This window comes from Pseudorasbora parva, chromosome 8, assembly GCF_024679245.1.
Source record: "Pseudorasbora parva isolate DD20220531a chromosome 8, ASM2467924v1, whole genome shotgun sequence".
In the NCBI taxonomy this organism is placed as follows: domain Eukaryota; kingdom Metazoa; phylum Chordata; class Actinopteri; order Cypriniformes; family Gobionidae; genus Pseudorasbora; species Pseudorasbora parva.
This window is the reverse complement of record NC_090179.1, coordinates 4,469,320-4,486,055: the sequence shown is the minus strand read 5'-3', so window position 1 is coordinate 4,486,055 and position 16,736 is coordinate 4,469,320. Positions and strand designations below refer to the sequence as shown.

General features: G+C 40.6%; 1 protein-coding gene and 1 long non-coding RNA gene across 4 annotated transcripts in view; one reads left to right on the top strand and one right to left on the bottom strand.

Annotated features, from left to right (window-relative positions):
• Window positions 1-14,549, bottom strand: part of cep295 (centrosomal protein 295) — a 64,378-nt gene extending 49,829 nt beyond the window's left edge. For 2 of the 3 annotated variants that reach the window (XM_067449973.1, XM_067449972.1), the window contains exons 1-7: window positions 14,268-14,549; window positions 8,636-8,836; window positions 7,729-7,853; window positions 5,835-5,928; window positions 5,639-5,758; window positions 2,902-3,042; window positions 2,630-2,813 (exon numbers count right to left, since the gene is read on the bottom strand). In XM_067449973.1, coding sequence (XP_067306074.1) covers window positions 2,630-2,813; window positions 2,902-3,042; window positions 5,639-5,758; window positions 5,835-5,928; window positions 7,729-7,853; window positions 8,636-8,836; window positions 14,268-14,366 — 964 coding nt within the window. In that variant the 5' untranslated portion in view covers window positions 14,367-14,549. The remainder of the gene's footprint in view (window positions 1-2,629; window positions 2,814-2,901; window positions 3,043-5,638; window positions 5,759-5,834; window positions 5,929-7,728; window positions 7,854-8,635; window positions 8,837-14,267) is intronic. The other variant, XM_067449971.1, reaches the window with a different exon arrangement.
• The window catches only part of LOC137084050 (uncharacterized), a 648,504-nt gene that overhangs the window by 251,520 nt on the left and 380,248 nt on the right, over window positions 1-16,736 (top strand). The window lies entirely within an intron of this gene.

Sequence of the window (16,736 nt, the reverse complement as noted above, 5' to 3'; positions counted from 1 at the left end):
GGGGATAGGTCTCTCACGATTGTATGTGCCTGCGGGCTGAACGGCAGTGCAAATTACCCGGCCCTCTTGGGGTCTCTGGGAGGGGTGCTGGAAAGTGCTCTGACTGGAGACTCCATCGTTCTACTGGGACAACGCCCGTGTGGGCAGTGACAGAGACATCTGGAGGGGCGTGATTGGGAGGAATAGCCCCCCTGATCTGAACCCGAGTGGTGTTCTGTTAATGCACTTCTGTGCTAACCATGGCTTGTCCATAACGAAAACCATGTTCAAGCATAAGGGTGTCCATCAGAGCACATGGCACCAGGACACCCTAGGTCAAAGGTCGATGATCGACTTTGTGGTCGTTTCATCTGATCTCCGGCCAAGTGTCTTAAACTCGGGTGAAGAGAGGGCCGGAGCTGTCAACCGATCACAACCTGGTGGTGTATTTGATCCGATGGCGGGGGAGGAACCTGGACAGACCCAAACGAACTGTAAGGGTCTGTTGGGAACGTTTGGCTGAACCCTATCAGAGAGATCTTCAAATGCCACCTCTGGCAGAGCTTCGACCGGATCCCGAGGGAGTCTGGAGATATGGAGTCCGAATGGACCATGTTCTCCACCTTCGTAAGGTCTCCGGTGCCTGTCGCGATGGCAACCCCCGAACTCGGTGGTGGACACCAGAAGTAAGGAATGCCGTCAAGCTGAAGGAGGAGTCATATCAGGCCTGACAGGTACCGGCAGGCCAAGCGGACTACAGCCCGGGTAGTTGTGGAGGAATGAATAAATAAATAAATAAATAAATAAATAAATAAATAAATAATCTGGCCTGGGAGGAATTCGGTGAGGCCATGGAGAAAGACTCGGTTGGCCTCGAAGTGATTCTGGCAAACCATTTGACGCCTCAGGAGGGGGAAGCAATGCCCTACCAACACTGTCTACAGTGGAGACAGGCAGCTGTTGACCTCAACTGGGGATATTGTTGGGTGGTGGAAGGAATACTTCGAGGATCTCCTCAATCCCACCAAAACATCTTCCTTTAAGGAAGCAATGGCTGAGGGCTCGGAGTGGGACTCGTCCATCACCCGGGCTGAAGTCATCGAGGTAGTTAAACAGGTCCTCGGTGGCAAGGCTCTGGGTGTGGATGAGTTTCGCCCTGAGTACCTTAAAGTCTCTGGATGTTGTGGGGCTGTCTTGGCTGACACGCCTCTGCAGCGTCGCGTGGCGGTTGGAGACAGTACCTATGGACTGGAAGACTGGGGTGGTGGTCCCTCTTTTCAAGAAGGGGGACCGGAGAGTGTGTTTCAACTACAGAAAAAAAAAAAACACTTCTCAGCCTCCCCGAGAAAGTGTGGTTTTTGTCCCGGTTGCAGAACACTGGACCAGCTCCATATCCTTTCCAGGGTGCTGGAGGGTTCATGGGAGTTTGCCCAACCAGTCCACATGTGTTTTGTGGATTTAGAGAAGGCATTTGACTGTGTCCCTCGAGGCACCCTGTGGAGGGTGCTCTGGGAGTATGGGGTCCGGGGTCCAGGGCCCCCTGCTTAGGGCTGTTTGGTCCCTTTTTACGACTGGAGCAGGAGCTTGGTCCGCATGGCCGGCAGTAAGTCAAATTTGTTGGTCTCCAGCAGGACTGCCCTTTGGTTGCCGGTTCTGCTCATAATTTTTATGGACAGAATTTCTAGACGCAGCCAAGGGCCAGAGAGTGTTCGGTTTAGGGAGCACACGATTTCGTCACTGCTCTTTGCAGATGATGTTGTCGTGTTGGCAACCTCAGACCAGGATTTTCAGCATGCACTGGGATGGTTTGCAGCAGAGTGTGAAGCGGCTGGGATGAAAATCAGCACCTCCAAGTCCGAGGACATGGTTCTCTGTCGGAAAAAGGTGGCTTGCCCACTTCAGGTTGGTGGAGAGTTTCTGCCTCAAGTGGAGGAGTGCGAGCATCTTGGGGTTTTGTTTACGAGTGAGGGAAGGATGGAACGGGAGATTGACAGACGGATCGGTGCAGCATCTGCAGTAATGTGTGCGATGTACCGATCTGTCGTGGTGAAGGAGCTGAGCTGTAAGGTGAAGCTCTCGATTTACCGGTCAATCTACTTTCCTACTCTCACCTATGGTCATGAGCTGTGGGTCATGACCGAAAGGACAAGATCCCGGATACAAGCGACTGAAATGAGCTTTCTCTGCAGGGTGGCTGGGCGCTCCCTTAGAGATAGGGTGAGAAGCTCGATCACTCGAGAGGAGCTCAGAGTAGAGCCGTTGCTCCTTCACATCGAGAGGAGCCAGCTGAGGTGGCTCGGGCATCTATTTCGAATGCCTCCTGGACGCCTTCCCAGGGAGCTGTTCCGGGCACGTCCCACCAGAGGAGGCCCCGGGGAAGACCCAGGACATGCTGGAGGGATTATGTCTTCCGGCTGGCCTCGGAACGCCTCTGGATTCCCCCAGGAAGCTAGAGGAATTGGCTAGGGAGAGGGAAGTCTGGGCGTCTCTGCTTACACTCTTGACCCGGATAAACGGAAGATGATGGATGGATGGATGTCAGAATTGTGAGATACAAATTCAGAAGTACCCTTTTTATTTTTTATTCTGTGATGAAAACAAGCTTCCATAAACTAGAGCTCATGTGACAAAGATCTGCATTGGCACATACTGCGCTCCTGCGTGCAGATGTCCTGAAAGGCGATCTCCAGATCCCGCTGCTGCTCGTCCCGGAGCTCGGCCTGTCTGTAGAGTGGCTGGAAGATCTGGGGCGGGACACTGAGGACCGCCTGCCTGCGGCGGAGCAGATCAGCCTGCTGCAGTCGCTCCAGCTCACACAGCATACGCACACCATCCTGCAGGCACACAGAGGTCTGAGTCCAGCACACACACACACACACACACAGGTCTGACTCAAGCACACATTCACACACACACACACACCTGTGTGTTCTGCTCTCTCCGGAGCGCGTGGTTTCCTCTCAGCCGGGCCTTCTCCAGCTGCTCCTGCCGCTCTCGAGCTTCCTCTCGCTGCCGCTCCTCCAGACGCTGGACCTCCAGAGCTGCAGCCTGCTGAGCACTCAGCTAGCAAATACCACAGCATTCACTAGTCAACAACATGCAAGAGCTGGACAAGAAAAGCTCTACAAGTGCTCGTCTTCGTATTAATGCCTTCATTAAAGAGTTTACCACTTGTACTTGGTCTGAACCAAAACAAACTCTAGTCCTGGTCCACTTAGCGTTCACACTGGCATTTTAACATTGGCTTTTATAACAGAACTAGAACTTGCTGGGCTCGTTGAATAGGAAAATAATGCTGTTTCAATTATTAATGTTATATAGGATTATTAGGAACAGCATACTAATACTGTTTGACCCCCTTTCGCCTTCAAAACTGCAATGTGAGCATGAGGGTTTAGGGACAGGTCAGAGGAGTCGCACTGTCAAAGAATAAATGCACTGCTTTCACTAGTGTGATTATTTAAGTAATACGTTGTCAAATGACAAACTATACAAGTAGCTAATGTCTCTTTGTATTAATTTGTCCTGTTATTGACGTAATGCATTGACAAAATGCGCACCCAGATGTTCGAATATTCGTGTTTGTTTTAGAGGGAATATTCGAACGTCATTTGAGCAATTTTGACAGCCCTACATGTGATTGGTTTATTGGATAATTGCATTAATGAGAAATTGAACAGGTGTTCCTAATAATCCTTTAGGTGAGTGTATGTTAAATTAATCCTGTACTAACGGCCCACTTCAAATGTTTAAAGGTTTTTCCTTCTCTTTTTGAGCAGTGATTAAATTTTGCTTTTGTAAATACTTTCTAGCATTTCAGTAAAAAAAGTGTAGGCTAGATCTTAATGCATCCAAATTACAGTGACGGCCAAACGTATTATCTTCGTTTTAGCGTCTTCGTTAAAGAGTTCACATTTGTGGTTCAGTTTGCTTGGTCTGGACCAAAAAAAAAACCTCCTAACATTTAGCATTGGCTTTTATGACAGAACCTGCTGGGCTCGTTGAATAGGAAAATAGAACCCTAATTTAAATCCCCTCCAAAACATAAACATTTAAAATAGGAAGATGTAATTTTAAAAATGTGGAAATTGGCAGAAATAAGTTAATACAGCCTCTTATTTACATGAGGTAAACATAATGCCTGTATGTTGCGTGTATTTCAAAACACACAATTATGACAAAATGTCAGCTTTGATATGTATTTAAGTAGGGGTGTGCATTGGCACTTCCTTCACGATTCGATTCGATTACGATTCACCAGGTAACGATTCGATGCGATTCGATTCTACGATGCATTGTAATGCATCAAAATTCTACTGCACACAAAGCAAATTTTTCATCAGTCATGAGGCAATACAAGCAGATATTAAACAACAGATTGTATTGGCTGCTATGTGTCTCCTGTATCTTTGACATAAAAGTTATTAAATAAAATAAAATGTAATTAAATAAAATGCAATTAGCCCTTAAATGCATGACTGTTTCACCAAACATCTTACATATTCAGGTCGTTAGCGACCCAGATCTATATTTAACATGGATAGACCTCTACCTGTCGTGATAATATATAAAACTCCTGTTTTTAGAGTAACAGCTACAGAAGAATAAAATAAAACCTATTTCGTTACCTTTTGGAGCTTGGAAGGATTCAGTTTGAGCAGATGTTTAATACCATCATCATATTTCCTCGTCAGAGATCGTTTACCAGCATCTGCCTCATATTCGCCATCTCCAGCATATTCTCAAAACTCATTTTCAATGTCTTCAAAATCAATATTTTGATCACTGACAGCTTCTTGACCACATCCATCATCAAGAGACAGTGACACTAACATATGATTGTGTTTAGTACTTGCTCTCTGAAGTAAATCACTGAGCCATTTCAAGTTTTGCAGATTATAATTATTGTTTCGTTTTCTGTCAGAGGTAACTATGAGTGAAACGTCACTTCATCATTGCGTATCAGACATTGCCACCTTGTGGAATAAAGGTGAATTGCGGCGTTTTTCGTCATTATAGATTAATTTATTATTGTGCAAAAAATATATACGAACAATCCTACACACCTCGGGTCGTTAGCGCGTTTTTAATAACCCGTCTATCGCGGTCATCTCCCTCCGCCTCAGCCATCTTCCTTGTTGCTGTTGTTATTCTCTCGGAACCGGAAATATTTGAAACTTCACAACTTTATCGTCCGCCAGAAAATAAACAGTGACATAATCGATTATGGCACTTTGCCGCATCGATGCTGAATCGTTCATGCCCCGCATCGCGATGCATCACCGAATCGATTATTGTTGACACCCCTATATTTAAGTAACAGACAGTTATGTAATGCTCAATGCATTACAATTCATTAGATTTAGTTGACTGAAACTAGACTAATAATAAAAACAATTCAGGTGAGTAAAATGGCTAAAACTAAATCAAAATTTGCATAATTCTCTATGTCATTGTTGGATCAAGCACGAAAGAGAACTCGATTCTGGTGCATTTATTCTGGTGCATTCTCTTTGGTCTTCTTTTGTTCTTACATTAAATATTTTTAACGTGTTAAACTGAAAAAATTAAATTGCATGTTTCATTTCTTTCCAGAGCAAATACATAAACTAGATGACATTCTATTGAAAGCTGATATATTTTTCCTCCATGCACGTACCTGCGGCTCCGGCTGCGTCTCTCGGTCCACAGCGGTGTGTGGCATGTGGCAGTGTGTGACAGAGAAGCGGTCCGCGGCTGCTGCGGATGCGAGCGGACGGGCCGTCACCTTCCCAATGCTCTGAGACAGGAAAACATCAGAGTAAAGACATTATGTGTGCTAGCAGCTCTTCAACACTGACTGACAGGCTCTGTACCTCCACTGGGTTTGGCGGAGGCGGCGGCAGACTGGCCACTCTCACGGCTCGCTGCTTCTCCTCCACCAGAGCTTTCCTCCGAGCCTCAATGTGCCTGCGGTCACAATCACAGCACATGACTGTGACAAAGCATATGCTAGGAAACGACAATTTTCCATTTGAAGCCTCTGGTGGCACAGATTACTTTTAGGGGGATTCTTCAAGCATGTACATATTACACCTTTCTGAAACGTATAATATGTCATGTAATCGCTCAATCAGTGTTTGAATGGTGGAGACACCAATAAAACAGCTCGTAAACGATGTCACGTAACATTACATTTACCTCAAAAGTCATTCAGTGTCCCCAGCTGTGAGTTTACTACAGAAATCAACTCTTTTACTGAATATATGCACTATATTCATTCTATTCTACTTAACCTATTACTGAACTCTTGATTGAACTCTTGAAGTAAAAATATAATTTTATAACTAGATTTAAAGGGATAGTTCACTTTAAAATTAAAACTGTCATCCTTTACTCGCCCTCAAGTTGTTTCTAACCTGAAGAATGAAGAATGTCAGTAACCACTAGGGCTGTCAACGAATATTATAAATTCAAATATATATATTTGAAGGTGAAAATTAATATTCAAATAAATTAAAAAAGCGGAAAAAAGGACAGGAGTCGCACTGTCACCGCTGAAAGCTGACGCGTCTTGCAGTGAAGATGGCAGAAAGTGCAGAGCCCAACTCGTCCGCAGCAGAGAAAGAGATTTTAACTCATAATCTAAAGCCATGTCTGGAAGTACGTTGGATTTTGGTCGGTAGGAGGTAAAACTGTTGAGCCGTGAGATAAAGTTATATGCAGGCTATGTAAGATACAGTTAGCATACCATACCTCACTTTATTTAACGTTAAACAGAAACACTGAAGTGTAGGCTACTGTACTGACTGAAGAGAGATTGACTGAATAAAGGATAAACGCACTGCTAACACTGGTGAGATTATTTACCATGTCAAGGAAAAGCTCCATGTTTAGCACGGCACAGCTCGCTCTGAGCGCTCAATATGCTGTAAAACTTCAATTAATATTAATAATATTTGTGTCAATCACTGAATAAGGCCTGCTATATTTGGGACGCGAGTCTCACAACCTTTAATTGCTTGCACAAAACTTTTGATCAGCTCTCAAAGTTTGTTCATTTAAACCGTTATCTTGGCCATTAGTTAATTTATATATAATAATTATATATAATAATAATTATATAATTTATAATAACAATCTACTTGTTTTTGTGAAAGTAATACGTTGTCAATTATGTATAAACTTAAATATACAAACTATACAAGTAGTTAATGTCTCTTTGTATTAATTTGTCCCATTATTGACGTAATGCGCGTCATTGACAAAATGCGCACCCAGATATTCGAAAAGTTTGAATATTCGTGTTTGCTTTAGAGGGAATATTCGAACGTCATTTGAGCAATTTTGACAGCCCTAGTAACCAGACAGTTAACTGGAGCCACTCACTTCCATAGTAGGGGGGAAAAAATACTCTGGAAGTCAATGGCTCCAGTTAACTGATTGGTTACTGACATTCTTCAGAATATCTTCCCTTGTGTTCAGCTGAAGAAAGAAATTCATACAGGTTAGAAACAACTTGAGGGTGAGTAAAGGATGACAGCATTTACATTTTAAAGTGAACTATCCCTTTAAAAGTTAATGCAAAAAGCAATTTTATATTTAGTTCTCTCCCCTGCCGTACCGAACCATGACTTCAAAACTGAGGTACGTACTGAAGAAGTCAGTTGTGTGTCCAAATACACTGCTAGCATTTGAGCAAAATGAAGTTGGACCAACTCAAATACATTTCATTGCACGAATTTGTTTTTCATAGAAATGTGTGCAGACCTGCAGCGCTGCTGCTCCTCCTCATGTCTGCGGGCGTTGAGCTCTCGGAGCGCATCCCGATGCCTCTCTTCCGCTCGCTCCTGCCTCTCCACACTCTTCTGAGCCAAAGCCTCCAAATCAGGCTCCTACACACACACACACACACACACACACACACACACACACGCACACACATTAAAGGGATAGTTCACTTTCAAATGAAAATTCTGTCATATTTACTCACCCTCAAGTTGTTTGAAACCTGTATGAATTTCTTTCTTCAGCTGAACACAAGGGAAGATATTCTGAAGAATGCCAGTAACCAAACAGTTAACTGGAGCCATTTTTTTCCTACTATGGAAGTCAATGGCTCCAGTTCCCTTGTGTTAAGCTGAAGAAAGAAATTGAGAGGTTTGAAACAACTTGAGGGTGAGTAAAGGATGACAATTTTCATTTGAAAGTGAACTATCCCTTTAAAGGGATCGTTCACCTGCAACAGAAGCCTCGCTCATAACTCTCGTTCATCCAAACCTGTGTGAGGATAAGTCTATATAGTCACACAGGCTTGGAGAGATAAGGATGAGAAAATTATGACGTTATGAACAGTGTTCGTTTTAGGTGGAGTATTCTTTTAAAGTTGCAAAGAAACAACACGGAAGAAAATATCTGTGACGTACTGTAACAGATTATGCAAAGAAAATGTTCTGTGCGACGGTTGTTGATTCACACAAATGCACACAAAATGCGTCCATGCTCTTAATACACAATCATTGATGAACATCTTTGATTTTAATGAAGAAAAAAAAAAAACTACGAGCGTGGATTAGAACTCGCAACCTTTGCGGCGGTTTACTAGCAGCCGTAAAGAAAGTGCCTGAGAAGACCGACTCTCCAGCCCCGGCTGAAGCGTCTTTCCTTCGACACTCACGTTCTCCTGAGCGCTGCGGTGTCCGTGTCCCACAGACGTCAGGCTGTGCTGGTAGAGCGTGGATAAGGCCTGTAGTTTGAGCTCCTGCCGCTGCTGCCACTCCATCTGCAGGACATCTGTGAGCATCTGGAGCTGCTGCTGTCTGCGCTCCTGCACCTGCCGGCGCACCTGCCGTGCGATGAAGCGCTCCTGCTCGCGCACCTGCCACACACACACACACACACACACACACACACACACACACACACACACACACAATTAGTGGTGCTAGTGGAGGTGAGTGCGCAAACATAACCATACTCACCATAAGCTGTAACTCTACACGCTGTTTCAAAGCAAACAGGAAATCATAAGGTTTATATTTTACTTCTAAATGCTAGATCACACCAGGGCTTGATATTAAGCGAGTTCATGTGTCAAATCAATAATTCACTTGCAATAAAAGGTTTGATTTTTTTATTTTATGTGGGTGTTTTAAATACAATTTATTCTGAAGCAATATTCTCACCAGTGTTCAATCAGCTTTGACACATTTAAATCTGCATATTTGTTTTTGTTTTCTTCGTTTTTTTTTTTTATTTTATTGTTGAATCATTTCAAATTTGTGATATTTTTACCTTTTATAAAGAGCATTTCCCCCCTAATCTTATTAAATATAGGCTATGCTTCAGGTTTCATTTTATTTTGTTAGATTTGATCAATCAATTAAATTAAGACACTAAGGGCTGTTAACAATCAAATTAAATAATTTACACTGAAAAATTACAACTGCATTAAATAATGTTTTGAGATTTGTAATTTTGAATAGACAAAAAAGAAATGTCGGAAAGAAATGTTTAAACATGAAACTAAACCTCCAGCAGGTGCCCGTCTTAATGAGTGAGTCACTGAGTCGTTCATTCAAACGATTCATTCAAACGCTGAATCGTTCAGTAACACACTTGTTGCTGAGAGACGCGCTACTGGTCTGCTGTGAACGATTTTCGCTGCTAAAATAGAACAAAAACACTCAATATTACATCTAAAATGTAAGTGACTTTAAGTGAATGGTGTGTGCCTTATTTAAGGGAAAAAAATGTCCAGATACAGTTTTACAGGTCCATTTACAACCCTATAAATTGTCCCTAGGATGTAATGCTCTGTTTTGCCTTATTTGTAAGAGTCATGAATATTAATGTTGAGCTCTGCTCTGATTGGCTTATTTCAGCAGCTCACAGCAGTTCAGTGAAGCGGCTCGTGAGTCCTGACAGAACAAACACCGACTGAATTAAATTAAATCCCCCAAACAGAGCTTTTCTGTGAAAAGAAACTCGTATACTCTCCGGTGTTTTACCTAAACTAGGCCAATCTGGCAACCATATGCACACAAGCTCTCTTTCGCGCACGGACGATCTGAAAACACCAATAAACAAGTAAGCTGCATTTCAGCAATCTCTGTTTGAGATGTTCTGCTTAAAGTGTCATTCAGTCTACATTTTAGACTTGTCTTTTTTCGTCAACGATATTGCATGTTTATAGCCTAGAACTCCAGACACACCCTAGCGGCAGCAAATCTAATCTGCCCGCGAGTGTCGACTAGCAACTCTCAATACAGGGGCTCGTTCTTCGTATGTCGCTATCTCAGCTGGATTTGACTGTTGATGATCTGGCTCGATCTCGGATTGTTTGGTTCTTCGACGCTCATCCTGGACTTGTTGTCATAGCAACAGATTCGTTAGCTTAAACCTGCTCAGGCTAATTTCATGTAAACAGGATTAGATTCATCTTGAGCTGATGCTTAAAATCTGCCCCAGCCACTGCTACTTTATTACAAGAGTTCATTACTGAACCAGACGGGCAATAATCATAATAATAATAAATATAAAAGTTTATTTGAAAATAATATTTTAATGTTGTGTAAAATGTGTGTATAATACTATAGACACAGTCACTTGATTGAGAGATTTATTTGTGAATTGTGATGGAATGATTACTTTATAGATGTATCGGAGGTTTACACACATTGTGCAGTTAATCTTGTTTTTTTTGTGGTTTTTTTATTGCCAGAAAAAAAAACATGTAAAATACAGCAAAGAAAATATATTAATACATATACAACAATAAATACAATTAAAAGAAAAAAAGAACAATTAAACAAAAAAAATGCCAGAGTACAAACCTTGGTAAATTATATTCTTTAAGAATATTACAAGTCTTTCTTGCCTTTTTTTCATAATATTCTTTAAACTGGTGCAATAGTACTTGGTCTCCTGAAGAAAATGAATAAAATGTGGCTTGGATCCTGACCATTTCTTCTTGTGTATATGAAATTTTCCCAAAATAATAAAAAGTTGTACAATAAAGGTGAAAATATTATTATCACGTTTACTGGAATAATGTATATCCAAATTATTTAATTTAAATATAACATTTGTTTTCCTTCTAATTAAATTTTCAACGTCCACCCAAAGAATCTTTGTGCATACAATCACAAAAGAGATGAATAATAGATTATTTTTCTATTGAACAAAAATCACATGAATAATCAATATCTAAATTAAGCCTCTCTAATACATTTTTAGCTGGATATACCATGTAAAATTTTAAATGTAACTTCTTTTACTTATTTAAGCAGTATGCTTCACAAATACATCAAGCTTTATTCCAGTTTATCTTCCTAAATACACTGTTCCACAATCAACTTTTATGAGTAGCTGTTTCACCTGTTATAATATCCCTAATATGTTTAATAGTACAACTATTACTATGCACCCCTATCTAAAAGTGGATTAATCGCTACTCACTGCTTGCAGGAATACAGTTGTAATTGCCACTTTCTTCAGTTTAAGATGCTGAATGAAGCTTGCTTGAAATGGGCCGAACAAACGAACGATCTGTAAATGGTATCCGGTAAATGGAACGAAATGGTATCCGATTATAAACATCAACCATGACTTAGGGGTGACCCCGAATAGTCGATGATTCGATGCATCGATATGCGGAGCCTGATTCGACCACCGATCTCACGGTCGAATCTTCGCGGGTGTTATGAAACGAGGATCATACCATTTTGGCAATACGGGGGTGCTCAATATTTTAAAGACGTGTCGCGGCGCTGAGCTGAGCTGAGCATCCGGTGTGAGACCCCTTTAAGGGCGCCGAGCTTCGCACCGCGCCTTTAAAATTTGAACACGTTCAATGAGTGTACACACACCGGCGGCAGCATTCAGCGCCTGTCCGCAGCCACTCAGGAAGTTGTTTAAAATCCTGCCGCACAAAAGAGCGCTTTTTCAAGGTTTTATATTAAATTTATATTATATGTCCCTCAAATCGTCAATGTACTGATTTAACCCTGTGCTACAAGATACACTCATCGTGCAGCTCTTCTGTCAGTCAATTCAAAATTGAGCTCGCGTCGCGTGTATATAATGTGCGCGTCAGGTGGCGGTGTGAGATCCTGAGGCGCGGGCCTGAGCTTCGCGTCCTTCACCCCCTTTAGGCACAATCGGCTTAAGAACGGTCATGTAAACGCACTCAAAGTGTTCTTTTCCTCTCTAGGCAGGTATTTTTTTTAGGTTTATTTATCAAAATGTTCTTTTATATACAGGGAGTGCAGAATTATTAGGCAAATGAGTATTTTGACCACATCATCCTCGTTATGCATGTTGTCTTCCTCCAAGCTGTATAGGCTGGAAAGCCTACTACCAATTAAGCATATTAGGTGATGTGCATCTCTGTAATGAGAAGGGGTGTGGTCTAATGACATCAACACCCTATATCAGGTGTGCATAATTATTAGGCAACTTCCTTTCCTTTGGCAAAATGGGTCAAAAGAAGGACTTGACAGGCTCAGAAAAGTCAAAAATAGTGAGATATATTGCAGAGGGATGCAGCAGTCTTAAAATAGCCAAGCTTCTGAAGCGTGATCATCGAACAATCAAGCGTTTCATTCAAAATAGTCAACAGGGTCGCAAGAAGCGTGTGGAAAAACCAAGGCGCAAAATAACTGCCCGTGAACTGAGAAAAGTCAAGCGTGCAGCTGCCAAGATGCCACTTGCCACCAGTTTGGCCATATTTCAGAGCTGCAACATCACTGGAGTGCCCAAAAGCACAAGGTGTGCAATACTCAGAGACATGGCCAAGGTAAGAAAGGCAGAAAGTCGACCACCACTGAACAAGACACACAAGCTGAAACATCAAGACTGGGCCAAGAAATATCTCAAGACTGATTTTTCTAAGGTTTTATGGTTATATGGCCTCCTTGTTCACCTGATCTGAACCCCATTGAGAACCTGTGGTCCATCATCAAATGTGCGATTTACAAGGAGGGAAAACAGTACACCTCTCTGAACAGTGTCTGGGAGGCTGTGGTTGCTGCTGCACGCAATGTTGATGGTGAACAGATCAAAACACTGACAGAATCCATGGATGGCAGGCTTTTGAGTGTCCTAGCAAAGAAAGGTGGCTATATTGGTCACTGATTTGTTTTTGTTTGGTTTTTGAATGTCAGAAATGTATATTTGTGAATGTTGAGATGTTATATTGGTTTCACTGGTAAACATAAATAATTGAAATGGGTATAAATTTGTTTTTTGTTAAGTTGCCTAATAATTATGCACAGTAATAGTCACCTGCACACACAGATATCCCCCTAAAATAGCTCAAACTAAAAACTAAAACTTCCAAAAATATTCAGCTTTGATATTAATGAGTTTGTGTTCATTGAGAACATGGTCGTTGTTCAATAATAAAATTAATCCTCAAAAATACAACTTGCCTAATAATTCTGCACTTCCTGTAGTGTTATAACTACTGACAGTTTGGAAGAATAAGCCCAAATGGACTTGATCCCCTGTTCCGGTGCACATATAAATGTCAATGCAGAATAACGAGCATTAAAGCCGTTTCACAAGGGAAAATTGTATTTACTATTTATTATTTTTATTTTATTTAGGATAATACATTTTAATTTCCATGATCTAAAGAATTGAAAGGTTGTCATTTGAAAGTGTATAGGTCTACCTGCATTATTAAGCTGTTATATTAGGATTATATATTTAGGGCCATAAAAGTCTTAAAATGACAATAATATTATTTAGAGCAATCATTTCAGGGATGATATTTTAAATGTAGTTATTATGACAGGCATAATAACGTGTTAAATATGGATATTTTTCTAACACAAACCCACTGATTTGCTTCAGAAGGCCTTTATTAACCCCTGGAGTAGTAGTGTGAAGCATGTTTATGATGGATGGATGGATGGATGGATGCACCTGATGGGCTTCAAACTCAATGGACCGTCACTGCCATTATAAAGTGTGGACGTGTCAGGATATTTATTACTATAACTATAATTGTGTTCATCAAGTCAAATGAGTTACACCTGGTATGGCTTGAGGGTTCCACTTTGAAGTGAACTAACTTAATCCTTTAATGAACTAAATACATTTCCAACATATATTTTACACAGATTTATAATATTTTTTTCACAGTATACTTTGGGATTTTATTGATATAAATATATGGCTGCCTGTCTTTTTAATTTTAGCATGTGACTCCTCGCAGGAGAATGAGCATTTATGTGGGTCTTTCTTTTATAAAACGGTAAATAAAGCAATATGAGTGTTGTAGTAGTTTGCGTGAGTCTGACCTGCTGCAGGCGCAGTTTCCGCCGGCTCTCCAGCTCCTCGCGCACCAGCTGCGCCTCCTCATTCGGACTGAGTCTCAAAACACTCGCTTTCTTCCTCATTTCACTCAGATCATCAGCTCCTCACACACACACAGCGGTTCTGACTAACGTTATCATAGCTCACTGAAGGAAATGCTTCAACTGCTGTGAATTACAGGAGCACAGACTGACACGTTTTTGTTTGATCGCCTCCATGTCAACAACAGAGCCCACTAACGGCTGCTTCCAACCCGCTGCGTCACTTCCGCTCTTTAAACCTCCCGCGGAACGGCTGGGAAATTAAAAATAACATTAAAAAATGTTGTGCTAAAGTTGTGATATTTCATGCTTATATAATGTAGTAAAACACATACAAAAAAACAAAGACTTGGCTTGACATGAAGTAAACAAGACATGAGGGATATTTATGAGCCGTTCTTACGAATGAGGAACTTTCTGTCCACAGGACATTGTATAAATAATATGCATGAAAAGTAACTCGAAAATACATTTTATTATTAAGAAAAGTGTCCTGAACAATAATCTAACTGCAAATTAGGTTAGGTTATGTTACTTTCTTAATACCTGCAGGTAAAATTTTTTTGTTCATAATTACATGATGAGTAAAAAAGCCTCAACTAAAATAACAACTACATGATACATGTGCTCTAGGCTCCTCTACTCAAGACTAACGGTATATACATGACCCCTGTACATTTATATACAAAAACACACCCCTAAAGATACGATACACCAATAAAAAACCTATTTATTCAACACTACTAAAATAGCAGGAATAAAGCTGCTTTTATACTGCTTTGTTCTGCATCCTAGGATTTAAAATCTCCATCCAGAGGGAAGAAGCTGAAAACTCACTGCGCAAGGGGTGGAAGTCATCGATTCAAACAGAGGTAGCCATCCTCTGTAACTCTACAGGGATGCTGGATACAGCTGTAACTCACCAACCAACCGATTAGACAGTTTTACAATCTGGTTTAAGGAATTTCTTGCTTTTATAATGTATGAACAAACCATATGCCACCAAAGAAAAGGACAAAACTGACTCAATAAAAGCATGATAAAACATGGTCAGGACATAGCAAATTATCACACTCTCATATTGACCAAACGATATATCGTTTGGACAATATGAGAGTGTGATAATTTGCTATGTCCTCGTAGCCTATAAGTAGACACCAGGCCCTGGTTTTTCAAAAGGTTTGATCCAGATAAAATTGATCCGGATTTAGTAATCCTTTTATTGCAATTAGTGATCACGTAGTCTAATCCATCTTACTTTTGGAGCCAGTTTTTTAAAGCAACATTGGATTGGATTAATCTGATCCAGATAGGAACTTTTTAGGATCACCAAATCTGGATAACCAGTGCTCAAACAGGATAGGAAATCACAATGTACAACTATAGATAAAGAGCAACAAGTAGAATAGCCAGTGTGAGGTCAATACAAGTTTAATTTTATTTGAAATGAATTCTATTTCTGATTTGGATTTGTTTTGGATTTCAAAAATCAGTGATTGCCATTCTTTGAATTGTTTTGGTTATTCTGTAATCATTACATGCATCACTAATACATTCTAAAAACAAAAATATTTTCGATTTTAATGAATATATATATATCAGTTAGTGACAGAATAAAATGTATTGTTTTTGGTCAATTTTGACAGCTGTTTGGGGGATTATTTTATGAGGCCAAACTCTTTCTACTTTACTGTAGGCCTATACTGAAACGCTGAATACGTTAAAGCCTACCTAATCACTGAAGCCTGATGGATGAACAAATCAAATGAATACCTTATGAATAAATAAGATATCTTATAAGATACTGCATGATCCAAATATAGTATTATTTAATTCATTTTTAAAGTTTTCGTTACATTTTGGGCATGAAATCCCCGCTGAATCCACCCTTCTGATGGGATCAGTTTAATCCAGATTTTTTAGATCAAATTGATCCAAATCCTACAAAAAAGTTCTGAAAAACCCAAACTAAATTGGACCTGGATCAAAACCAAGATTGGATTACGTGATCTAATCTGATTATGTAATCTGTTTTTTCTTTTGAAAAACACATTTTAAAGATTTGATCCAATCCGTTATCCAAAATCCTTTTGAAAAACTGGGCTCTGGGTTTGTTTGATGGATAGCTCAACTAAAAAAAGGCCAATACAATAATATCAACTACTATTAAACCTTTAAATAATTCTAGTGTCTAATTAAAACGTCCACAAATGTATAAAACTGATCAGAGATCAGGTAAATGTGTAAAACCCATAGACATTTGGCGAGCTTAGTAAATAAAATCGCAGGATTCGCGGTTCACAGAGATCGTCATCGCCCCCCAGCGGTGAACCACTGACTGAACAAAGCGTTGACATTTCGAAACACTTCTTGACCGACTTGACTCGTTTACTATGGAGCCAGAATGGTGAC